This window comes from Cavia porcellus, unplaced genomic scaffold, assembly GCF_034190915.1.
Source record: "Cavia porcellus strain 051 isolate PalLab524CR breed Dunkin Hartley unplaced genomic scaffold, mCavPor4.1 scaffold_15, whole genome shotgun sequence".
NCBI lineage: Eukaryota > Metazoa > Chordata > Mammalia > Rodentia > Caviidae > Cavia > Cavia porcellus.
In genome coordinates this window covers 71,462,014-71,488,711 of record NW_026947498.1, presented here as the reverse complement: position 1 = coordinate 71,488,711, position 26,698 = coordinate 71,462,014, and the positions used below count along the sequence as shown (strand labels likewise).

Below are 26,698 nucleotides of genomic sequence, written 5' to 3'. Positions count from 1 at the left end.
TGCCTTCCTGTCCCCTCCCCTGGGTAGGGGAGCAGGGAGCTCAGCCCGAGCTGTCAGCCTCTATGGCCACCGAGGCCCTGGTGCTCTGCGTGTCCAGCTTTCTCCAGGTGGCTCCACGAGCCCAGCTCCTGCAGGTCTCCACATGCCAGCATCGTCGAGCAGGTGCATGTCCTCCTCCCGCTTCACCTCGCTCACCCCGGTCTCCCTCTCCAGTGTGGGGAGAGGGGCGATCCCTCCCTGAAAAACACAATGCGCCAATAAATTGACTTAGCTTTGAGTGTCTGCCTCCACTTCCCTGCACCCAGCAGGCTGGAGAGAGGCCTTTAGTCCTCCCTCTAAGCTGGACTCTGCTGCCCTTTTCAGTTCCTCAGCTTTAGCAGATGGCACTTCTAACCGGGCCACTTGAGTGACTTCCAAACCTCAATTCACCCTTCAGGGATCTTCCCTTGTGCGTCCCACTCATTTCCTGTGGGTGCCCAGCACCTCCTAGACCTTGAAGCTGGGTAGTTTTCCTAAACAGCTCTTCGCTCATGCCATTCCTTGGCTTAAACATCATCAATGACTTTATGCTAAGAGGGCAGAACCCAGGCCCAAGGGATTTTCTTCCGGTAACCCCCGTGGTCCAGCTCTAAAGGATCTGCAGAAACTCCTCATCTTCTGGGTGCTTTTCTCCTCCCAAATACATCTACTCAAGGTCTATAAAAGCGTGTGGGTGGAGCCGCTGTCTGGGAATTCTCATGCCCACACCCAGGAGAACTGGGCGCGAAGGAAGCGTGGTCGGGGTCCTCGGGGATCCCAGCTCCTGTGTGGCTCGTCCACGCGGGACGTTGAGCCCCAGCTTCTCCTCTGTAAAATCCCGTTGACACCTCCAGGCGGCACCCCTGCTTCTCTCCTCTTCTCCAGGCCCCAGGGACCCAGCAGGCGAGCTGCCACAGCGCACCCGAGTCATCGGGATATTAATTAGCAAGGGCACCTGGTACTCTGGCTCCTTGGTAAAATGTTTTTTAAAGTACTAAGGAAAGTATTTGTCACCCGCATTTAACTGATATTTTCATCAGTTTTGCTTAGAGTGGTTCTGTGTTACAAATGAAAGTAAGTGAATACAACTCAAGCCCCACTTCCATTCCCTCTGCTCTTCCCAGGGGCCTACTTTCCCCAGGCCCCACTGTTCCTCCCTTCCATGGTGGGGACTGAACCCAGGGCCTTCCAGATTCTCTACCACGGAGCTACATCCCCTGTCCTTTTGGTTTTGAGATGGGCTTTTGCTAAGTCACCCAGGCTGGGCTCAAACTTGTGATCCTCCTGCCTCAGCCTCTCAAGTAACTAGAATCGCAGGCATGTTCCGGTGGGCCTGGCTCTATGTCTTATTGTTCCGCTACTCTGTAGTGCTTGAACGTTTTCCGCGCATTCTATCACGTGGGGTGGGGTTGTTTGATAATATGCTGCAGTGAATGAATGAATGGCTTTGCAGTTGCTTTTCTCCCCACCATACTACCGAGAGCTATCAGCATTACCCCGAACTGTGCTCACATTGCGGCGGGGACCTAGACAGGTCACGTCCCCAAGTGGGGCTACAGTTTGCATGGTGCTGCCCAGAGATGGCGTCTGAGTAGGGTGCTCTAAGCAAGCTCAGAATGCAGCCTGAGCGCAAGAGGCAGGAGCGGGGCGCAGGGAGGGTCATCTGTGCACAGAGGGGAGAGCCGGCCGTCAGTGGCTCGGGTTGGGGGTGCGAATGGAGGCAGGCGGCTGCGGGAGTCTGTGTGGAGGACATAGAGATTCCCGACCTGGGGAAAGACTGGGGAGCAGGTGGTGGCAGAAGGGAGAGGGGACGCCTGGCTGATTGGCTGTGGCCTTGGACACCGGGCGGGACAGTGACCCATAACAGGCTGGTGGAGTCTGTACAGCAAAAGGCGTGTGGAGCCCAGCTGGGCGGGCTGGGGCTCGGCTGTGGGCAGCGCAGGAAAGCAGGTGAGCGGTGGGAGACGGTGCTTCTTCTGAAGGGAGAAAGAATCGTGTTTGTTAGGATGAAATTTAATTTGCCAGAAGAGGCATTTTTCACTGTTCTGTGTTATAAAACAAAAAACAAAAAGCCCTCCCCTGATGGGATTCCGAATATGAGTTAAACTGAAGGTTAAGCTTCTTCCCTGGTGGGCACAGCAGAGTCACTGGGCGCTCTGTGTGGTCCCTGTGTGGTGCCAGCACCGCGGCAGTGCTGGGCTGCTGAGCCTGAGGTCAGCGGAGGACAAGGCCTGGTCACAACCAGGCAGGGGACACGTGCATCGGCCACACTCGTGGTGCCAGGCTGCAGGGCCACTGCTGGCCCTGAGGTGCTGTCTGCACTGCGCAGGGGGGCCCTCCGTGCCCCTGCGAGAGGGACTTCCGCACTGTCCCTTCCCTTGGCCACTGTCCTGCTCGGCACCACCGTGGTCCTGTAGCTCCTGCGCTGGGGCTCTGGGCTGCAGAGAGCCCTGCAGTGCCCAGCTTGGCCTCTGTGTGGAGTCTCGGTTCTGAGTGTGTTTTGGCCTCTAAGGGCTGCTCGCCCTGCTCTTCCTCTTGGCCCAGAAGAGGAGGAGGAGGAAACGCAGGCGCCTCTGTGTGGATGGCCTGTGGCATTTCCATTGTACTTCTGAGCAGCGGAGTAGTGATGCTGCACACACAGACACACACACACACACACACACACACACACACACACACACACACACACACAGAGTGATCCTCACAAGTGGCCAGATGATCAGGGCTGGGCAGGTTTATTCTCCCCACCTCAGCGATGCAGGAACAGCTGTCTGGAGGTGGGGAGTCATTTCCAAGAAGCCAGCCTCAGAGCCCACAGAGAGGAGCAGGCTCAGAGTAGCCCAAGAGCTTCAGATGTGGGTGCTAGCTGTGGCCTCTGTCCCTGGGACGCTCCACCCTGCCACCACCTCAGAAGTTCCTGGGAGCCTGGGGAGGGCAACCCCAGTCCCTCCTCAGACCAAGCAAATCCGTACTAGGGTGGGGCTGCTGGTCTGTTTTCCAGCAATCAAGGAGTTCCCTGCCCCAGGATGGGAGGCCTGGCTTAGGGCCTCCTGCTGGTGCCTGCCTCTGAGCTGCTGGCTGTGGAGATGGGCCCAAAGCCCATGCAAGACAGAGGCTGAGCACCTTGGGTACAGGCTGGACAGACCCTGGAGACAGCGCTCCTCGAGCAGGGCTGTGGAGCTGTCTTAGCCCCTGATGCCAAATTTGCTTCTCACGTCACCTGCGTGCAGTGAAAGCCTGCTTTTTCGGGTGTGTCCAAATGTCCCCCAAAGCCTCGAGTGCTCATAAGTGGGGAGTTTCGAAGGTGGCTGAATTAGGGTGTGTGATCCTGGGGTTCAGGGCACCCCACCCGGTGTATAGGGCTGAGCCACCTCCACCCAGACTGAACAGGCGATAAAGGACGGAAGGAAGCTGCTTCAGGTGCTGCTGCCTCTGTCCACCGTGAGCTGTTTCTCCTCTGTGATGCCCGTTTGCCACCCCGCCTTGGGGCCAGCCAGTTGTGGACTGCAGCTCCACACCCTGTGAGCTAAATAAACCTTTCCTCCCTTCACTTTGGGTGCAGAGTATTTTGTCTCAGCAAGAAAAGGGACTAAGACGGCGTGTGGACGAGTGCAAAGAAACAGTTGTGAGGTACTTGACACATTTCCTCCTGTTTGTCCTTGAAGCAACCTCGTGAGATGCCTGAGATGACTATTCCCATGTTATGGCAAGCAGTTGAAGCCCCAGATCGGTTACATGCTCTCCCAGGACTGCTCGGTAAGCGGCTTGGGCACAGGTGAATCCAGCAGCCTGAGGCCAGTGCCCTCTCCCCCTGCTCCCAGGCATCTCCGGCTCACGTGCCTTGGAGGAAGGCGAGGAGCCTCTTATACCCACTTCTCCTTTCGGTCACCACAGTCTGCTGCCAGCAGGGTTCTGTGGACCTTGAAGGCCTGCCAGAGAGAGCAGGGTTGGAGCTGAGCCTTGGGGAGGGACAGCACGAAAGAAGGAGGTGACCAGAACATACTCTGCCCAGCACCACCAGGACAAAGGCCATGGCCAAGCTTAACCGATGGCACCAAGTGAGGCGGGGGTGGGGCAGCTGCGTCCCATGCAGTCTGCCTCTGCCCTCAAGCAGCTCCTGGGGCCACTATGGGAGCCAGGAGGGTGCTCAGCCCCCGCTCCCCTCCACACTCCACAGGCCTCACCCCAGCATAGGTGAGCACTTCTGCCACTTTCTAGGGTGACTCTTGGGAAAGTTGTGCCAGTTCTAAAGTACACAAAGGACACACACTGCCGGTGACAGCAGCAGACCTGCTGCGGAAATTGCTGGCCAGTCAAGGCAAGTAGCATCTCTAACCTTTTACATTCCTTACCCGCCCCTTTTTTCTCCCCGCTGTCTCCCCATCCTGCTATGGCTCTGGTTTTCTCCTCCGTTTTTTAGTCTCTCCTTTTCTACCTCTGTTTGTGACTAGATTTTTTTTTTTTTTTAAATCGGTACCGGGGATCGAACTCACGACTGCCTGCTTGCAAGGCAGGCACTTATGCTGCTGAGCTAAATCCCAGCCCCCTGTGGCTAGATTCTTGATGTGAGCTGGTTAGTACATGAGGGCTTCCAGAGCAGCCTGGCATCCTTCCTATTACCATCCTGGTGTCTGTTTTAAGAACCGTTTTGCCATTAAGTCTGTTTAGGTGCTATCTAGCTAAAGATTGGTTGCTTTGTAGACACTGGTAAAGATGAGACTTTTGGAGGATCCAGAAGTGGGCATCCTCAGTGCTTTACCCCTAGATGAGAGTTTAACACCTCATTTCAGTTACCATGGCCAGCCTGCCAGTTGGCTGTAACAAGACTAGGTATAGAAACCGGAAAGTGGACGGGAATCTGGACAGCTTCCTGGGGCTCAGGGAGAGAGGAGAGTCACGTGATGGGTGGGGGCCGGTTGGGGCCCTCTCCTGTTCCCCTTGCTTACATCATGCATCGGCTCTGTTCATAGAGAGTGTGGCTCAAGGCAGCCTATTGAGAGAGCACCTCCCGGCCACAGAGTCTCTGTTCCACTGGGAGCTCCAGAGGAGTGTCAGGAGCCAGAATTTCTTTGAGTGGCCTATCCCAGCAGCATGAATGTCCTCAGTCCCCTCTGAGACCCCAGCAATAGCACAGGGATGATTTGGGCAAGTGTTGGCTATGTTTGTTAAGCGAACGAATGGAGACAGAATTGGTGAGAAGGAGGCAGATTGGGGCAGGCTCGGGAGCTCAGTGGAGGTGCAGGAGCCCCAGCCCCGGGCCTCTGATCTCAGCTGTGGGCGGCTGATCTTCCCCAGGCGCCCTCCCACAGGCTCCGACCTTCCTGTTTGGCCGGGCGGTTCTCAGGTATTCTGTCTGCACAGGCCGCAGCTGGCGAGGGAGAGCCCAGCTCAGGGTGCGGTCCAGCTGCAATCAGATGGACCTGCTTGGAAGAGGAAAGGAATGGAGGAGGGCTGCAGCTGAGAAGAAACTGGCTCTGAAAGTTTTCCTCCTGGATCCTTTGTGAGGAGCGAAGATGCTAGGGGGCCGATAAGTACTTGACGAAAGGCGACTGAGACCCAGTGCCTCTCTCCCCTGCTCAGGTCTTATGGTGCACGCCGGGCTCTGCACTCCTCAGGACCTTTCTGTCCTTTCTTCCTCTCTCTCTGAAAAGTACATGAGCTTCGAGTTACTCCAATCCACACGTGCATGAGCACATTAGTGAATCCAGACAGCTGGAACAAAGACTTCCTGGCCTGCTTTTGTGCAGGTTCAAGAAGCCCAGGGCCCCAGTGATGTTGGACAGGACTCCGGCAGGTCAGCAGGGACTTGCTTGGGGATGGGTGGACAAGAAACAGGCATGGATGGTTTCACACCCAACAAAAGGCATCCGAGAGCAAAACCAGCTTGACCTTGAGCAAAATTCTTCTTTGCTCCTGAACTAGGAACCAGGCAAGGGAAATTTAGCCACACCAGAGGATAGATTTCTGTTTGCTGGAAAAGTGGACAATGGTTTCTCATCAGACTTTTGCAGTTACAGCACATAGGCCTACAGTGAACTCATTTTTGACCAATGGCCAACACATTCAACTGTCCGCTGGAATAATCTATTAACTGGGCACCTGCCAATTGTCTGGAATAGGAATGAGTTTAGACATATGTTTTAAAAAGTGATAACATTGTTACGGGCCTTGCCTAGACAAGGGGATGGGAAACCCACGCAGGCCAGCTCTAGTGCTGAAATCAGATTTGGATGAGGGGCTGTGTTTTTAGTAGAGTTGCTGCCCTGTGACTGACCTTTCTTCCCTGGCATGCGTCATGGGGGATTTAAGGGCAAATCGACACGCACTTGCAGTCCTGGGCTCATGGGTTCTGGTTGATGTTCCTGACTCTGGGGTAAGGACCTGGGCACAGGGATGTTGAGTGACTTTGGCTGCATCAAACAGAGCACTGTTGGAACCCAGTCCTCCCATCTCCTACCCAGGGCCATTTTCCCTGTACCACCCCGTCGCCCCACGTCCCATTGACTCCTATTTTACGAAAGCCATGATGCATACCTTAGACCCTGGAGCAGGGGCTCCCTATGAGGCCCCTGGGGCAGGAGCAGTTCTGCTGTATGAGCCCAGCTGGTTACTCTTGTCTGGATCCTGAGTGTGCAAAGTTGTTACCAACACCATCTGCTCCATCCAAACTCTGGGACTAGTGGCTGACTGTGACACGGTGAAAGCTGTGGCCTTATGAAGCCGTGAGGAGGGAGACTGAGTACAGCCAGCTCCAGCACTCACGGACTTTCAGGTGGCAAGAGCTTTGGCACAAAGATGCTTATCACACATGGCCTGACAATTGCTTGTCTATAAAAGGGATGATAAGACTAGCTACTTTTCTCGAGCACTAGTCTAAGCTTAATGCTTAGGAGAAGTGTGCACTGAGATTATTCCTGTTGACAAGCAGGGAATGGGTGAGCGAGGAAAGCACCTTGCAGTCCTGGATGGAAATGAGAATCAAATAACTTGGGCTCCTCCCCACTGCAGTTTATCTTTCTCGAGGACTCGATGGCCTTCGGCTAGAAATCTGTAAGTTTTGGCATTGTCTTCATTTCACTTGGACTTCGTTTAAACCAGACTGTGCCTAAAATTACAAAACTTCAGGTCTTTCAGTCTTAATAGATGGTCTAGCCAAATCTTACAGAATGGGGGTGTCACTGCATGAAGGAAAACATGTCTTTTTCTGTGCAGTTTAACGCTTTGTAGGAAAGTACATAGAATGAGGTTCACCCTGAATCTGGAGGAAATAGTGCTTCTAAAATTTAGAGGAAACCTCTTAAATTATTTTATTATCAAACATCACAAATATAGGAGCACATGCCAGGCATGGTGGAACATATCTGTAATCACAGTGATCTGGGAGCCTGAGAATCACAAGTTTGAGGTCAATTTTGGCAGCTTAGTGATTTAGGAAATTCTCTCTCAGTCTCTCTCTTTCTTTCTCTCTCTTATTGCTGGGACAAAATAACACCCACAAGTGAAGGTTTCTTTAGTTCAGTTTACAGAGGCTTCAGTCCAGGTCAGCTGGCTCCGAGGTAGGGTGCCATGGAACGGGGGCATCAGAGGAGAGAGACACAGTCCCCAGCATGGCAGGCCGAAGGCGGGAAGTGGCAGGAGCAGCGGAGGCTGCCTTCCTGGGCTCCCTTTACATCCACCAGGCTGTAACCTGCTGACTGATGCAGTCCACACCGGGGCAGGGCGGCTATCATCTACCTCCTTAATCCAGCACCCCACCCTTAATCCACACTCACACGCCGTAATCCAGCCACCCTCAAAACTCCACCTAGGAGGAGCCTGGGGGACAGATGCAAACCATAATGCTAAATACTGCAAATGTCTGCCTGTAAGCAGAGAAGAAAGTGGGCTAGCTTATTAAAAAGAGGAAAAATTGTGGAGCAATTCGTATTCCTATACATTTTTTGAACTAAACACTGGAAGATGATAATGAGACCAGCCTGGTCATATAGTGAGTTCAAGGCTAGCCAGGAATATATAGTAATACACTGCCTCAAAAAGCCAAAATGAAAAAATAAAGAGAACAAAAACAAAACAAAGCAAAATCAGGCCAAATAGTGTAGTGCAAAGAGCCCATGGCTGTAGCACTGTACACTGGGAGGGCTGAGCCAGGTGCTGTCTGCCAGGACCCTAACATCTCAGTGCCCTAAACAAATGGTTAGACACCAACTGTGCCTTCCCTCTTTATATGTGGAGGGCACGACATGGAGGCACGCTGGTCAAGAGTCGGAAGCCAGGGCCACCGGTGAATTCAGGGGGCCTCCTGCGTCCTTACCTGTGACACAGCTTTCTTCTACTCCCAAGTCCGCGTCGCAGCTGGGACAGAGCTCTGTATGGCACCGTCGCTTAACTCCTCCCCGGCTTGTTGGGCACCTCCTTTGTGGAAGAGTGTGAGAACATGCTGTTTAGAAGAGCATCTCAGTTTAGGCCATGAAAATAACCAAACGAAGCATCAGAAGTAGTAGGAAAGAGCAGTTTAAGCAGCATGTACCTGCAACCCTACCTATCTGGGAGTCTCAAACAGGAAAGATCACAAGTTCAAGGCCAGCCTGGACAGTTTAATGAGACACTGTTGCAAAAACAAACCAAAACAGAAGCCTGCAAACAAAGAGATAGAAAGAAGCCCTTTTGGCAGTCAGTAGGCAGCTACCTTGAACTCTGAGGCCCAGCAGAGGAGGAAATTTGAGGCCGCTGATTCCTGAACTGCCTCTGCCCGCTTGTCCTAGAAAGGACCTCAGCCCGTGGCTGCTCAGTGATGCTGTGCTGAGTAGCTGAGCAGGCATCGGACCAGAGAATGAGGATGCAAGGAGGTAACAGACGCAGGCCTGGGCGCCGGCATCAGCCGACCAATGCAGTGGGACAGTCAGGGAACCGAGTGCCAGGAGGAGCAGGGGTGGCAGCTGCACAGGACCACCGCCTGACCCTTCCCCCTGCCCAGCTGGAGCTCCTGACCCAGCGAGGGCGCAGGTGTCAGTCCCTGTCCCGTGGAAATGGAGGCTGATTAGGAAGATCCAGGCCAGGGGACGATTGTCCTGTGGCCCCAGCTCGGGCTGCTGGCAGCCGAGGCCCCTAAGTGCGCTCAGCTGTCTGTAGAAAGCAAGGACTTCCCAGAAGGGTCTTTGTTAGGACTGGAAACCCCAGCACCAAGGAGTTATTTCTTCCTCCAGTTTTAGGGGAACAAAGGGGAGTCTCTCTTTTCTTACCCTAATTGCTTCCCAGAAAACCACACTCACTGGATATTGTAGAGAACAACTTTTTGATTTTGACAAGATTTCTCCTCATCAAAGATTAAACTTCTTCCTGGCTCTAATTACACTAGCAAGAACTAAAATGCTAGATTTCTTTCTTTCTTTCTTTCTTTCTTTCTTTCTTTCTTTCTTTCTCTTCTTCTTCTTCTTCCTTTCTTTCTTTCTTTCTTTCTTCTTTCTTCTTCTTCCTTCCTTTCTTTCTTTCTTTCTTTCTTTCTTTCTTCTTTCTTCTTCTTCTTCCTTTCTTTCTTTCTTTCTTTCTTCTTTCTTCTTTCTTTCTTTTTCTTTCTTCTTTTTTCTTTCTTCTTCTTCTTCCTTCCTTTCTTTCTTTCTTTCTTTCTTTCTCTCTTTCTTCTTTCTTCTTCTTTCTTCTTCTGTTAGTACTCTGCATGTCTGCAGTGCCTGTGTTTACTGACCGGGTGTGGAGCTGGTGGGTATACACAACACACTGTGATTCTGTTTTCATTCCTCCCTCTCCTCTCCCTCCCTCTCTCCATTTCTTGGTTCCTTTCTGTTTGAGAAAGGTCTGTCTCCCCTACTTCCATGGTCTTTCACTTGGTTCTTCATTTATAACTTGAGTTTCTCATATAAGAGAAACCATGGGATGCCTAAGCTTGTGTGTGGATTTATTTCACTTACCATTCTGGCCTCAGGTCAAAATGCTGGATTTCTTAAAATATAACAGGGTATAGTCCCAATTGCAAGAAATTTAAAATATTCAAAGATGAATAAAACATCAAGTTGATACAGTAAATCTATAATTGTCCTCTGTATGAATACCATTTTAAACCTACACCTGCCAAATATGATCATCAAACAATGCGATTATTATAGATACGTTTGACATTCTTTTTTTTTTTTTTTTTTTTTTTTGGTCTTTTTCCTTTCTATCGGTACCAGGGATCGAACTCACGACTGCCTGCTTGCAAAGCAGGCGCTTATGCCGCTGAGCTAAATCCCCAGCCCCACGTTTGACATTCTTAAGCTCCTAAAGGAATAAGGGACTGGAATTTATTTTTGTGGTTCAAATGAAAGCTATAAACTCGGCCCATAAAGGGATTTTATCTGTGTTCTAAAACAAATAGCAGCTAAAGAAATCATATATATATATATATATATATATATATATATATTGTCTTTGAGACAGGGTCTCGCTATGTGCTATGCAGTTCAGGCAGGGTTTGAGCTCACTTTGTAGCCCAGGCTGGTCTTGAACTCTCAACAGTCCTCCTACCTCAGCCTCCCAAGTGCTGGGATTACAGGTGTGAGCCAGTATGCCCGGCTAGAATCCAAAATATATTGTAATTTTTTAAAAAACTTTCTACTTGAAGCAAAAGTGACCTTTTCTCTACACCCCAGAGACTTGGGATGGCGTACTCGTATGAACATTTCTCCGCAGCTGTTGCACAGCCCCGCTCCTGCTATGTGAAGCATCTGTTCACAGTGTCGGGGGGAAATACTGGGACTTTTGTCCTGGCTCTGCCATTTCCTTACTTCATGACCTTGGGCAATCACCAGCCTCAGGGTTGGTTTCCAGAGTCAGACTATCTGCCTCACGGAATGGTGAGAAAGTTACTGAGATGGTAGATTAAATTTCCTCAGTTCTAAGCCACCATCAGCTTAAAGACACCAAAATTTTCAAATAGAAAAAAACCGATTTGAAGTATGCATGTTTATTGTAAAACACCCAAATTTCAGAAAATAGAAATGTTAAAAATATTTTAACCACACTGAGAAATAAGTGAGTACTCTGGCTAAGGGACACTTCCCTGGTGGCGGTTTGTTCTGTGGTACCCGTCCAGCAGTGGAGAACCTACAGTCAGTGTGGGGGTTTATCTGTCGCTGCTGCTCAAATGGGGGGTGCCCTTCAGTATGTCACTAATCCATCCCCTCCAGTTGACCAAGCCCAGAGTGAACTGGTTTGGGTACACTGTGGTGTCCGTCCTGTGTGGGCGTGTCCGTCCTGTGTGGGCATGTCCGTCCTGTGTGGGAGTGTCACCTCACAGAGAACTGAGAACACTTGCCGGCTCTCTCTGGCCAATGTGCTCCTCTCTTATGGATTCCCTTTACACCCCACCTGGTGGCCGCCAGCCATTCTCATGTCACTGCACATGAGCTGGAAGGTGATCCTGCCTGGGCAGCAGGATGGTGTCTTAGCCCTTGGCAGGGGATGTCACTCAGGGCAGAGCACTTGCTTGCCCGTATCAAACCCTGGGCTCCATGCCCAGCTCTGTAGAAAACAACAGCAACAAACAAAAAAACAATGACAAAACAAAGAAGGTTGAGAAGGAGGGGAAGCAAAACGAACATTGACAATGTGCAGGGGTTTTGGCTAGAGAATTTTACTTTATTTTTTATTTTAAAGAAACTAAAACATAAGAATGATATTGGATTTCAAAAACAAGACAATAGGAAATTAACAATATTTACTATATTGTACAGTTATCCTATAAATAGTTACTTAGACTGCCAGATACAGGCATGCAAAGTTAATCAAACAACATAACCACTAAGTTATTTCTTTACTTTGGTTGCTGTCAGAAATGTCAGGTGTGTGACCTCTAATTTCTTTTGTGCATATGTCTCCTGGACTTGTTCTGGGTGGGCTGAGGTCTGGACTGCACCTTGTTCCTTCGTCTTGACATTTTCCGGTGTTTCTCTGAATCAGCTGGTTTCTAAGTCCTGGTGCTTCCTGTGCTGGATGCCTGTCCCATGGTGCAGGGTACTGGGCCAGGAACCTGGGTTCCTCCAGTCCAAGGTTCCTGAGGTGTTGGAGAGGTGTGGGGCGGTGGCTCACTGATGCTCCCCTGATGGCAGCTGGCCCAGGCTTCTTCTCCTCTGGGCCTGGTGGTGGGTTCCCCAAGGGGCCTGGCTTCTTCCTTGCTGGAGAATTTTAAAGGCGTGCACCTGTGTTCCCTAGTAATGCAAGGCCTGGGAAGCTAGACTGTGAGAAACACTCCAGGTAACAGTTTGTGAAACTCAGAACTGGGAAGTGCCACCTTGCGGGCCCCTGGAGGGTTTCACGGGGCACTGAACCTTGACATCCTACCTTGTTCACTCTGGTCTGCCCTGGAGGGGCAGTGCCCTGATGCAGGCAGGTGTCCACACCACCTCACATGCGTGCACCCTGCTCCCACCCAAAGAACTCAACAAGGAGAGGAACTGGCTGCCCCGCTGGGCCAGGTGCAGCCTCTCAGACTTGTTACTTTCTGTGAGGATGGTGTGTCTCTGAGTTGGTCTGGAGATTGCCTGCCTCAGAACAATCTACCACAGTGGTGGGGAGCGTATGAAACACATTCCATAGTTGGCTGTTTGTTATCCTTGAAAGCTCTGAAACCTTCACCATTGCTGACCTAGACGCTCATAAGAAAAGCAGTCTGAATTAGATTTGGATTAGCTTTATGTATTTATTCATTTGTCTGTTTGTTTGTTTATGCTTTACCAGGAATTCAGTGTGGGACCTTGTATCCCTGACCCTTTTATTTATTTTTTATTTTGAGACAAGTCTCTGTGAGCACTAAATTGCCCAGGCTGGGCTTGAACTTGGAGTCCTCCTGCCTCAGTTCACCAGAGTTCTGGGATCACATGCCTGGCTATATTCTGCATTTTAAACAAGCACACTTGTGACTCTTTTGCACAGTTATATTTGGGAACCACTGTGTGTATGACAATAATCCCATGGATGTGTAAAGTATTAACTCCAGGAAAAGCATAGACATTGTTCCCCAGATCGGAGGCAGACCTTTTACTAAAATAATAACTGTACTTGCACACAGCTGGAACTTTGAAAAAGCAAACTTATGTGTAGCACAGCTGGCGGCATCATAGCTGGGGACAGATGCGTGGCCTTGACATTCTGTTACTGAAGCCAGTCGTGGCATTAAGCTTGGTATGACCGCCTGATTGCACAGAAGATTTGCTCTGGAGTTTGGCATGTTTTGCCTGGGCTATTATGGCACTAGAAGCAGAGCTTCCAGAACAAGAGAAGTTTAAACAGCGTCCAAAAGCTCCTGAAAATGCATGTAAAGTTTTATGTGGGTGAGTATTCTTCTCTAGGGGAGTTCAGAACGACTGCCAAATTCTTAAAGGCACCCTTGACCCTGCAGGGGCCAAGGACAGAAGGGAGGAAGTTGTACGGGTCGGTCAGTGGAGAATCGTGAGCAAAGCTCAGATCTGTGTGAGGATTTCTGAACTTCTGCTGACCAAGCCAACAGCAAATAATGAGCTCCAGCATTTCTTGAACTTTACCTGTCTCTCTCCTTTTCTCTTCCTGCCTTGTTCTTTCTTCCTTAATGATTATCTCTATCTTTCCTCCCTAATCTGTCTCTTTTCTTCTGTCTTCATCTGTCTTGTCACTGTCCTTGCCATTTATTCCCTCTCTTACCCTCTCACGTACTGACTTGAATCTCAACCAAGCGTGTACTTTTATTTGATCTCCCTAGAGAATAACATTTTCTGTTGGCGGCTGTTGTTTTTACAATTAGATGTGTTGACCATTTCTCTGGATAAGGGAGAAAATAGTCCTTTCTGTTCCCAGGATCGCCTGGCTCTTTGGACCTAGTCAGGCAATCCTGGCTAGGTTTTCTGTGGACAGTGGTTCCCATTCATCTGGCCTCCCTCTTTGATTCTGATGGAAGAGAAATGAGCAGCCAGATTGCTGGACCTCCAGCCGGAGCCCACACCTCCACCCCACGACAAGCGGGTGTCACTTTCATTCATTTGCTTCAACTCAGGAGAGCTGAGAAAGCTTGAGTGCTGCCCAGCCTCTGCCCTGGGTCTGACCTGGCTCTGCACAGGAGGAAAGTGGCTGGCCGGGCTCCCTGGCCCAAGCTCTGGGGACAGATGCCTGGCGTGTGAAGTCACTGGCTTATGGAGGCCCTTCCACACTGCTGAGTCCTGAGCCCCTGGAGAGCCAAGAAAGAGGAGGGTGACACCCTGAGCCACCCACCACGTTCTTTGCCGCATTTGGAAGGTGCCCTCTGGCATGCAGAATGCTCTCAGGAGGGCAAAGGATGGCACTTTCAGCTGAAGCATTTCGGGCACCTACTGTGTATCTCTCTCTAGGCATGAGAGATGTGCTCTTAACTTGCATTTGGGTTGGGCATGACGCAGCCAGCTGCAGACCTAGGGAACTAGCGGATGACGCCAGGCCAAGAGCAGTGGATGCAGCCAGGTCAGGGTGGGGTGCGGAGTCCACCACAGGAGGCAGCTGAGGGTTAACAGCAAACCACACCCTAGATCCCAAAGTGGACTCATAAAATGCACATGTGTGAGCCTCGCCTCATCTTGTGCTCTCATTCTGAGGCCCAGACAAGTGTAGGACTAGAGATTCCTGCACTTGTGGTAGAAGTGATTCCAGGTCTGCTCACCCTACAGCCCCCACATGACTTTATTCCTAGACTCCCATGCCCTTTGGAGACTGGGAAAGTGACATCTGAGGAAGGAGCCAGGGGTCCTGCTCAGGGTTAACCCAGCCCAGCAGAGGGCCCCACAGCCAGGTCAGGGCTGGGCCACAGGGCAACCAACCTCTGGAACATCACCCTGGGAGTGGATCTGCAAGTGAACTTGTGGGTCCCACAGAGACTTGGCAGTGGCTGTAACTGCTGACCCAGTTGGAGAGATTGCGTCAGATCTGCAGTAGTTGCCAGGGGCCTGGCTATGGGGTTAGACTCCTGGGATCGAATTCCAGGGTGGCTACAATTTGCTTTGTGGATTTAGCCTCTCTATCCTGCTCCCCTCGTTTCTGGAGTGCAGGTAGCAGGGCCCACTTACTGACTTGTCCAAGCACATGAAAAGATGATGTTTGTAGGAGCTTCGTGCCAAGCCTGGGGCAAAGTAGGTGCACAGTAAATAATTACTGTTCTTGGCATTATTTATTGTGGAACAGTAACTCTGAACAAGAAGTCCACAGAAGCCCTTGGGTGATTCTTTAAGACAGTTTCCCAAGCTGCAAGGTCTGGGGGACCTTGTTAAAATGAAGACCACACTTCTTCAGGGGGCAGGTGAGGAAGGAGAGAGCTGAGGGGCCATGTTTCCAACAGTGCTCGTTTCCGTGGCAGGGGGACTGGTGGGTGTTTGATTTCTTCCCCATTCTCCCAGTGCCTGGCTGGGCAGCATGTCTGGGGAGGAGCGGGGCAGGGCATGGCTTCAGGTCAGAACTCCTGGCTAACCCAGAGCTGTGCACAGCAGCCAGCTTGGTTGAGGGGCTTAAGCTGGGTCAGGTTATTTTGGGGGTGTTAGGGTCAGGAGTTTAAGGCTGGGAAGTGGGATGCCAGAGGTGGAGACAGCCAGAAGGAGTAAGTGGAGGCTAGAAAAAAGCCACAGCTGGGTGGAGATTTCCTGTCAAAACAGGCCCTTATCCTGGCAGGAGAGCACATTCCATTCCCCCAGGAGATAAGGCCGCCAGATTTTCCTTTCTCAGGGATCTTTAGAGCTGAAAGTTGTGGAGACCAGGCTGGTGGGGTTCCGCTGGGGTGGGGCCTCTCTGGTCCTGCTACAGTGCCCAGCCTGAGCAGCTCCAGTTACTAGGGGTACTCAAGCTGCATCCATGAGTGGGCAACAGCCCCAGCCCTGCCAGCTCCTATTTGTGCCTCTGGTTCTTTACCTGAAAAAAAAAAATGTAGCTACCTCGTAGTTTAACTGAGATAATCCAGGGCAAGCACCTTTTCAGTCTAAGTGGCTACCACCTGCCTCACCCAGTACCACCTTGTTTTCTGGGCCCCGGGTAACACAAGCCAGGCTCTTTTCTACTCCTAGGCATTTGACAGTTTTTTCCACATAGGGCTCTGTAGGCTGAAGTCTCATCTCAACTTACTGACCCCAAGGTCACTGTAAGGAAAGCTTCATTAACCATTTAAAGTTAGCAAATGAAATGGCTTCTGGGAACTCCATCTTCATGAGGAACCAGCTCACCTTTCCTTCCACATGTCAAAAACATCTGCTTGGAAGATCCCCAGGCCTGCCCTTCTGGATGGTAGGGTGGGCAGGAGCCACTGCCCAGCCAGGGCCCCTCACCCCCTGAACTGCCCGGGGCTGGGGGCCTCCTGACAGCAGGCGCTCCCACAGGGCGGAGGCCTCCTCAGGGCCAGCAGAGGCCCAGGCTGCTCCTCCCAGGGCAGCCAGGGTGGAGCTGTCAGGCCCTGGGGCACAGCCCAGCCACCTTCGTGGCTCCCTGCTGGCCCTGCCAAAATACCCAACCTTCTCCGCATGTTTTCGCTCTGCACAGGGGCTCCAGCCTGGAAACTCTGCCCACATCCTCTCCCTGCCCCCTTCTTGGAAGATCAGAGTCACCAGGGATGATGCCAGGGAGGAGATAGTGGTCTGGGGAACTCTTTACAGGCCTCTTCCAAACCTATCACAGGCCACGGCCAGTCCTGGCCAGATCAATACAGCCTGTGTCAGGAAAGTTTCAGAAGGCTTTTTACTGAACACCTGGAGGTACAGGACTGCCCTGACCCAGCAGATTGGGACTCCGCAGTACCTGGACTCCACACTGGACTCTGGGTTGAGGTTACCACACTGCCCTCCGAGTGCCCTCCCATGCCTGGCCACTCAGGATGCTGAGATTGCCCCGCCACACCTGGCATGCCTGGGTCTGGTTCCTGCCTTCTGCTCAGAGCTCTTCGGGGATTTGTTCCTGTACCCAGGGCGGGAGGGGCTGGGCCAGGACTTCTCCCAGATCCTTGCTCCTCTTTGGGCTCTTTCCGATGGTCATGGCTGCACCTCTAGGAGCCAACACCAATGCCCAGAGAAAAGACTCCTCGCACAAACCAGGCTGGGGGGAGAGCGTGTAACTGCCTGCTCTGTCCATCCTAGCCCGTCTGGGATCAGTGGTACCCGAGTAAGTGTTGGGCACCAGGGGAAAGCTGCATATCGGACACCCCTTCATCCTCTTCTCCCTGACCAGTATCTGATCTGCTGGTGCTCTGTCCACATGAGGCTGGACACAGGGTTAGGTAGGTGGCGCCTCCTGGACTCCAGTCCACCTCCCTCTGAGGGGCCCAGGCCTGGCCAGCTCCAGGAGCCGCGTGGTGGCACTGTATTTCCTCCTCCTCTGAGGACCGCAGAGCCTCGCTGGCCGTCCCCTTCCCTGCCAGCCCCCGCCTCTGGCGCTGTTTTGGTGCCTGTCCCTTCCCAGAACCTGGGCCTCTCCTTTCCTTTTCCTTGCATAGTTGCTCTTCCTGTGATCTCCAAAGCCCCACCCTCCCTTCCTCTCTCCCAGCCCTTCCTCCGCTCTTTCTATTCCTGGTTGGACCAGCCTCTCCCATTGTCTGTTCCCAGGAAAGGGCTGTCTGGCTGGTGGCTGGCGGCTGGTGGCAGGGTGGGGGATGGGCTCCCGGAAGCTGGGCCTCGGCTCCAGCCTGCAGCCCACAGCTCCAGCATCGCTCGCTTTCTAAATTAGTGGATCCAGCACCCACACTGGGGGCTGATTGCTTTCCCGCCGCGTTTCTAATTTCAGCAGAGCCCTGTGCCTCCCCCGGGATGCAAGCAGCAGCAGGGGAGAGTTTCCCAGCAGCCACCTTGCCGGGGTCGCCAGGTCTGTGCCCCTGAGGTGGGCAGCATGAGGGCCTCAGCCCTGGCCTTGCTGTGCTTTGTACCGCTTGTGCCTTTGCTGTGGGAGGAGGGGCTCCCACCAACACCCCAGTCATTGGTGGGCGCTAAGAACAGCGGCCCACTGGCAATGTCACAAGAGCCCAAGTTGGGTGGGGACTTGACTTGGTGGTCGAGTGCTTGCGTACCATGTGTGGGGTCCTGGGTTCATTCACAGACGCAACCAAGAAGTCGAGGACAAGGACTTCTCCTGTTACTGCCTGAGTCTTCAACGATTTTTTTCCCCTCTCTTCCCTGTTCCATTTTTGTTCTTTCTAAAAGCACACAGCTCAAATGGGACCCACAAAGTATTTTTATTCTGTGGCTATAGAAGCAGATGTTCAGGTCAAGCCGGAAAAAGTTTTTCACACACAGCAACTGCAGGCCCTGGCCATCTGGGGCCTTTAGGAGTGGGAAGGTAATCAGCTGACAGGGCCCCCAGCTCAGTGCCCTCGCAAGGAGGCTGGCTGAGGTCAAGAAGTAAATTCCAGCAGGGTGTGGTGGCACATTCGTGTAACTCCAGCACTGGGGAGGCTGAGGCAAGAGGATTGCTGGAGTTCAAGGCCAGCCTGGGCTACAAAGTAAGTTCAATGCCAGTCTGAAATACTACTTTGTGAAACCCTGTTTCAAAAAACCAAAAGAAAAAGAAGGGGAGGAGGAAAGCAAAAGAAAAATAAATTTCTGAATTCCTGGGGCTGGAGGACACTGGGATAAATTCGAGAGACAGGATGGTCGATGTGAACCTGAACCAGATGGACCTGGAGTCCAGCATTCTCCCAGCTCAAACCCAGCCCATCCCATACTCTTGAGCTGCTCACAGGATGTTGGGCCTTGCCTGCCCAAGGGAGATGCCCTGGTGTTGCACTCACATTGAAGCATTCACACTGAAACACGTGCACTAACACATGAGCACACACACTAACACACTCCTACTAATATGCAGCTCCCTATGGAGGGAAGCTTGTGTGTGAGTGTGCTGGTGAGTGTCAGCATGTGCTTGTGTGTCGGTAAGTGTGCTCATGGATATGTCACAGTTATGGTGTACTTGTGTGTTGCTGTGAGTGTGTCAGTGGGAGTCAGTGTGAAAGTGTGTTCATGGATCTGCTTTTCTTGCTGACCTTACAAGAGGACAGCTGAGGCAGGTCCCTGCTCTCAGCCTGTGGACCTTGCTGGGGGATGGAGGCAGAGCTGATGCTTCCCAGTGATGTCTTGGGCCTGAATTTCCACTGGGCCTTCTGGCTGACCAAGACAAAGACCTCAGCCCAGCAAAGGAATCCTGGCTGGTGGGGCCCTCTGGCTGCAGAGGTGAAGTCCTTGCCCCCTGCCGAGGTGTTCAGGTGGGCCTGCAGCCCACCCTGGGCTTTTGGACCTTTAGTCATCCCAGCTTAGCTGCACAGAGTTCCAAGGCAGGCTGGGCTGGCTTTCTCCTCAGAAGGCTAATCCTCAGGGTCAGCCAGCGGGGACACTAAAGTTAACAGCTCTGTGGCACAGGGTTCTGCCCAAATCCCAGCTGTTCTCTTCCAAACCTCTCTGTGCTCTGCTGCTCTTTTTTTTGCTCCTGGGCTGGGGAGCAGCTGAGCCACCGGCTGGCATTTGCTGTGCAGCATTTGGGGCTCAGTATGCAAAGCAAGCTCTGCATTCAGACAAAGGAAAGAAATGAGGACCATTGTAAGTCCTGATCATACGCCCAGGGGTGCTCTTCTGCTTCATTAAGCTTCCCTTTCGCGATTTTTTTGAAAAATATTTTTCCTATAAAGTTATGGCTCTTGCAAGCCGAGGGAAGCAACCCCAATGTCTCCAGAGCTCCCTGTGGAGGGAAGTGTGAGGCAGGTGGGGACAGGCCGGCAGGGGGCTCTCAGATGGCCACACACCATCCCATGTGACTGCAGGGGTCAAGGGCAAAGGAGCCAGGGTTGGTTTCTCCTGGACCACGGTTCACAGTAGCAGACTCAGAGAGGAGAGGCAGAGGAAGAGCTGAAAATTCTAATCCTGGAGCCAAGGGCACTTGACTCAGGGCGCAGAAGTCCACAGCCAGCCAGTGCCTTCACAGGTGTGGTGCAGAATGACCTCCTGTGACAGAGTAAAGTGCTTAGAGGATTGAAGCCACCTGAAAAACTGTCAAGGTCAATGTACAGACACATTTAAAATACTTCGAAGGATTAGATCTGAGATAGCCTGGCCATAAAGTAGCCAGGGAGCAGGTCCAACGTAAGAGAGAGCTGTGCCCCTGCGCTGGAAGATCAAGAGAGCTTTCTTCTCATGTCCCCCCCCGTGGGCAGCGTACCACTGAGCGCCAGGCACCAAGCTGGACTCAGGCTCACAGATGCACAGGCTGTGGCTCGGCAGAGAGCTGATGTGAAGGGGTCCAAACCCAGTGAAGGGGTCAATTCTGACCAGGGAGACACTGTGCGATTTGTGAACTGCCCCGTGGGCACAGGACTGAGGCCCTGAGAGAAGCCCGGGAGGCACAGGAGAGTGCTGCTGGGGTCCTGAGAAGAGGGGCGGTTGGGAGAGGAAGTGGAGGGCAGAGCACGCGGAAGGCTCTTGCCGGCTTGTTGGGAGCTTGATGCTCACTCGAAGGAGTTTGAGCTTATTTCTGAAGCTCATGGGTACTCAGGGGAAGCTTTTCATCAGGGAGAGAACTTGCAAACATTCACTAATTTTTTAAATATGGAAAGCAAATACATAAACATATTCCCATGGCAAGGTACTAAGATGCTCCAGTTACACCAAAGTCTGTAAAGCAAACATGAAAACGTTCCCCTTCCCAGAGCTCACTTTGGATTGTCTCATCTGCCTGTGTCCTTAGATCCACAGGGATACGCAGAGGTCACCCTCACGGTGGAGAGGAGACGGTTGTGTCAGACCTTCTCCTGTTCCCCCTTCTCCAGTCACACACACACACACACACACACACACACACACACACACCCTTCCCTTTTAACATCTAAAACCATACAAAATAGTACTGTAATCTAGGGAAGTCTGTGCTGTGTCTGATCTCTGGGCTCATTTTCCTGTGCTTTGTGTCATTTCAGAGCATGGCTTTATTGGGTATTCACCAGAACTACTGTGGAACAACACATTCCCAGACTACAGCCCCGGGGAGTCTTTCTTCACTGTGTTTGGGGTGTTCTTCCCAGCAGCAACAGGTACTGTACGTGGGTTCTTTTTCACTCTCACTTAAAGCATACATGCTTGCTTCTCAAAATTCAGTGCTGGACCTTAGAGCCTGTGTGTGCTCTTAGGATACAAACTTAACTCTAGAGAAGAATGTTGACTTGTTTACAATTTCCAAAGGTGCCAACATAATTTAATCCTTAAATTTAATCCTCTTTAACCTTGACACTTAGATATTGACATCTTTGATCAAATTAATAGAGGGGACATCCTTCTCTTAGGGCTGAGCAGAAGAGCTTCTTCAGCAGGTCAGTTGGCCTTCCTTATACCTGACTGAATGCATAGTTTGTATTGTAGTCAGGGGTTTCAAGAACAGTTACACACAGGACACAGCGTTTATATTATTATATGATGGTCACCCAGAGTTAAATACAAGAAAGTGCAGGAAATCTGTCCACAACACTAAGCACTTAGAGAAATCCAGCTAAGGGCTTGGACCCCACGACAATGTCCTGCATGAGTCCAGCTGAAGACCTAGAACCCAGGACAGCACCTCCCATGAGTCCAGCTGGAGGCCTAGAGCCCACAGCAATGACTCATGCAAGTCTGTTTTATGGATCTGCACTGGGAAGGCTCACAAGTCAGCAGTGGAAGCTAGAAAGTCTATGCCAGTGGGGTGAAAGATCTGTGCCAGTGGGTTCTGCAGTAGAGCCAAGAAGCAACACTCAGAATAAGAACCAGTGCTACCCTGAAAAGTACCACAGCCTCAACGAGACCCTGAGTTCCTCCAACGAAGAGAACAGCCGAGTACAGATCAGGAAGCCAGAATGAGGAGCTTCTCCTGGAGATTAAGCAGCACACATCTCCCCCTCCGAAGTCAGAAAGCCATGCTCAACGGAAGGACCAGAGCTCCCCCAACTGCAGCTACTCACAGCAACAAGGTCCTGAGCTCCTCTGCCGATAATGGCCAAATTCATGTTGGAGGAGCTAGCCATGACAAGCTCTTCAGGAGAACCAACAGCTCCAAACAATAAAAACAAAGGAGAACCCACAATGCAACACTCTTTCTCTCCACATCTCTTTCTATGCTGGCCTCAGGTGGGCCATCTACACTCATCACCATGCTAATTTAATTCAGCTGGTATGAAATTGACCACTGGTTTTTAAACTATAACACTTGGTTTAACGCACACATATGGACATACACATGTGTGCACTGCCGCCATTTTGTCTTCTCTTAGGACCAGAGACATTGTCTCGTCTTATCTTTTCTGTTCTTTTTTCTTTTCTTGCTGTACCAGGAATAGGCCAATCAGGGTCCCATCAACTGGGAATGAATCTCCTTACCCGAACTTCTGCTTTCCAGCATCAATGTGGCCATGAAGGAGCTTCCAAAGTGGAGGTCCCTGGGGGATTCTTGTCTCACGCATAGTCCTTGGGTAGGAAGGCCACAGGCTTGCGTGTGGAGGGTGATCTACAGAAAATACATTTGCTAGCAGCTGGGCTTGTTGCCAGGCACAGACTGTGGAAAGAATGTCACTGTCGGCTGAGCTAGTGGTGCTAATCTGAGCGTGGCTGCTGCTGCTGCTGCTGCTGTCCCCTGTCCCCTGTCCTTTTTCTGCCTTCCTACATGTGCTTCACCTGTACCCTCACCCTTTCCCCAAGTGGGACAGGAGCTGAAAATGAGAAGTCACCAAAATGTCTGCTGTGGTGTATATCTTGACATCTTCCCACCAGGAGGTGATTGGATTATGGTGACAATATCCATCAGTGGATCGGTCCACTGGCGAGTTTATAGCTGAACGTTACATTGAGAGCTGAAGCTGGTCAGGAAGGGGGGTGACAGGGGACGTGGTCTGAAAGAGTCTATCTCCCTCCTCCTCTCTTGATGAATTTCTGCTCCTGCCTGCCATGCTGTCCTGCCTTGGATTGAAACCTCCACAAACCATGAACCAAAATAAACTCTTCTTCCCTTAAGGGCTGTGGTATCAGGCATTGTGTCTCAGCACTGAGAAAGTAACTGAGATGAGAAGTTGTCCATATGAGTGTTGGCAAGAGTGTGGAGAAACTAGAACTGTTAGAGACTACTTAATGGGAGTGTAAAAGTGTACCACCACTTTAGGAAACAGTTTAACAGTGTTGTAAAAATTAGACACACATTCCTGGTTATCTACTGCCAAGATTGCAAGCTTGTGTGCATATAACAAATCAAAGCAATTTGAAAGTTCAAAGTAATTTGATTTGCAATAGTTCCAAAATGGAAATAGCTCAAATGTTTATCAACAAGTATACAAAACAGATAAATTATAGTAATAGCCACACAGCAGCAATAAAAAGAAATGGAATTATTGATATATACAACAGATATGCATGAGTCTTAGAATAGTTATGCCGAATGAAGAATTCAGAAAAAGGCACTTTTAAAAAGAACTCCATTTATATAAAATTCTAGAAAATGCAATAAGTGCGTGTTTAGTACACACCGGGTCCTGTGCTCAATCACTACAAAATTGTGAATAACAGTAAATAAAAAATAATGTGCATCTCATTATTAAAAAGGGAAAGTAAAAAATGTATAAGCTATAGTGATCCAAGCTGATCAGCAGAGGCCTAGGAATGGGGCTAAGAGGAGCCCGGAGCAGGGCTTATTAAGGGGCAGGAGGAAGTTTGGGGATATGAAAAATATATTCCTGATTATAGCAGTGGTTTCACGGGTATAGTTGTACCTCAAAGCTTTTCAAATTGCTGCACTTAAAACATATGAGTTAAGAAATACGTTGGTTAGGGGCTGGGGATTGAGCTCAGTGGCATAAGCGCCTGCCTTGCAAGTGCACAGTCATGAGTTCAATCCCTGGTACCGATAAAAAAAAATAAATACAAAAAAAAGAAAAAAAAATACGTTGGTTGTATGTTGGTGGAGCCGTTAGAATGAAAAAGAAGTGAACTGAACCCCCTTTCCTGTTCCCCCTGCTCTCTCTAGCAAGGACCCCTTGTTCCCTCTCCACAGCCAAGTGCAAGGTAACTCCATCTCCTTTTTCCTGCCTCTTGTTCAACTCTTCCAGACTCTTGGGTGAGATGGATCTTTCCAAGGTCACCAGTGACTGCCGTGTCCCTAAATCCAGGGCCAGTGTCAAGTTTTCGCTTCACTGGGCTTCTCAGCAGCAGCAGCAGCAGCCGCCACACTGTCCTCCTCCTCCTCCCGTGGTGCAGCAGCTCCCTGCCCCGGCTACTCCTGACCACCTGTGTGGCACAACTGCCTCTGCCTCCCCATTAGATGACGGGGCTCCTCAGGGCCCCCCACCCTGTTCTCTTCCTTTTCTGGGGTTTTCATTGCAATCTCTTCCACACCCAGGCTGAATAAGCTCCTGATTCCCCATGTACCCGCCCAGCTCAGATTTCTCCTCTAAGCTTCCTAGCATTTATTCATTGCCCTCGGTGACGTCTTCTCTTGGGTGTGTGGGGGCCACAAATGCAGAACCAATCCCGTGCCAGCCGACCCCCACACCCACACTGGCTCCTCTGTGCGCCTCATGTCTGCGGGTGGTGTCTCCATCTAGCTCTGGCCAGCAACAGGAGTTCCTCGTGGTTTCGGCCGCTTTCTTCCTATCGTTCGTCAGGTCCCGCCAATTCTACCTCCTGGAGGTCACCAGATGCTCTAGTTCTCTTCACTGCTGCCACCTGACCACTGTGGTCCAGCTTCACCTCTTACTCAGATCACTGCTTCACCTTCCTTTGCAATAAAAATGAGCCTGCGACCAGGGCCCAGTGTGGTAGGAAGCATCTTCTGATATATTGTATCCCTTTCACTTTTATAAAATGAAAACAGGGTCAATGTCTAGCTCCAAGCCCTCATCCTGCCAGTCATTTGGGATGTGTCCACCCGGCCCTGCCACGCTTGCCCCCGTTCCAGCATCTGAGAGTCTCACACAGCTGCACAGCAGACTGGGGGTTCACGCTGGTCCTTCCTCCCCCGTGAACAGAGCCAGACTCTCTGCTGTCTTCTCCGCAGTGCTGTCATGTTTGTGTTGCCTCTGAACCACTTTTGGACCAGAAATTGACTGAGTCCTATGCTTAGGATCTACCGTGTCCTCAGACCCAGCTTTCTGAGACCCTGGATGCATTCTCAGCAGCGCTTCCAGAGAGTACCGGGTCCAAGTCCCTGAGGTTTCAGAACTCACGGGCCAGCCTCTACTCACCAGCTCTACCCATGTGTTGGAAGATATGGACTCTGCTGCATGGCCCTCGGCATGGGGGTGCAGCCCGTGTGTCCCACGGCTTCCCTTGCCGAGAAGGGCTTTGGGCTTGGATTGATGCTTTGCTGCTGCGAAAATTCTTTTTTTTTTTTTTTTTGTGGTACCAGGGGTCGAACTGGCAACCTCACACTTGCTGGGCAGGCACTTATGCCACTGAGCTAAATCTCCAGCCCATTCTTGATCATTTTTAAACAAGGAATCTTGTAATTTTATTTGTCTGGGCCCCACAAGCTACGCAGTAATTCCTGGTCTTGTGCCCCTGTGCTTTCCTTGCCACTTGCTGCCTTCTTTTCTATGTGTTTGATCCTCTGAAATCTCCCAAGGACTGAGGCTGTGGAGAAACAAGCCAGTGACACAGGGTCAGACCAAGGCTGCTTCCTCCAGGCTGCTCCTCTCCCCCAGGATCATCAAATCTTCCTCTTCGTGGTCAGGAAAGGAAAGGGGAAACAGGGCAAATTTAAAAAGTTAACGAGATCTCAAGTGTTTTTCAGCTCTTCTCCCAGCCTTTCCCTCCTCCACAGTCCTGGAGCACGATCCAAGGGACTCCCTTGCTGGGCTTCGGGAGCCTGGCAGGCTGAAACCCCAGGCCGAAATGCCAGGCTAACAGATACAGCTGGAGCAGGGGCCGGGTGTCCTCAGGCATGCCAGGTGGACTCCAAAGCATGGCCTTGAGTTGCCCTGGTGTGGAGGGCCACCTTTGTCTCTGCAGTACCCAGAGACAAAGTGGTGACAGAAAGGATCCCTGGTCTGAAGTTTGGGCAGAGCACTCCCTCTTGCACTGCAAGAGCAGACACCCTGATATAGGGGAATGAAACTCCCAGCCCACAAGCCATCTGGTACGAGTTCCTGTTCTCTAAAATTGAAGAATGAATCTTAGGAACGACAGAGGTTAAGAGCAGAAAATGCTTTTTGAGAGAAAGAAAGCTTCTGTCTGGGAGAGAGACAGAAGGGGTCCCAAGCAGGTTGCCAAAGACTGTCTTTTCTAGGGACTTTTATAGAGCAAAACCACGCAGTGAAATGGGTCCAAGATGGGGAAAACACGGAAACTCGCAAGCGTGGAACTATTGTCAACCAATACGATTAATTGTTCAGGTAAAATTGACCAAATCAGATATAAATGGGGAGGTGAGTCACATAGCAAGCAGGCATGCTTACTTACTTAAAGAGCGGTGACTCTTCCTGTAGGAGATTGGGATGGACTCCCAACTTCTTCAGGGAGATCCATATCTGTTCAGAATATCAATCCCTGATGTTTATATTTAGGGTGTGGTTATATTTCTTTTGCCTGTTGTCTTGCGATCCGGCCCACAGCAGAGGTGTCTTGTCTTCTCCAATGCAAGGTATCTGGTCTTCTGCACTGGATCCTTTGAGGGCCCAGCCCTGTTTGGCTGCCTATAATATTTGTAACTAACTCTGCTGCCTGTAACAACACCA

General features: G+C 51.1%; 1 protein-coding gene across 5 annotated transcripts in view; it reads left to right on the top strand.

The window, feature by feature from the left end:
- Positions 1-26,698, top strand: part of Slc12a8 (solute carrier family 12 member 8) — a 120,692-nt gene that overhangs the window by 45,905 nt on the left and 48,089 nt on the right. For all 5 annotated transcript variants that reach the window (XM_063225117.1, XM_063225116.1, XM_063225115.1 and 2 more), the window contains one exon: positions 20,930-21,043. In XM_063225117.1, coding sequence (XP_063081187.1) covers positions 20,930-21,043 — 114 coding nt within the window. The remainder of the gene's footprint in view (positions 1-20,929; positions 21,044-26,698) is intronic.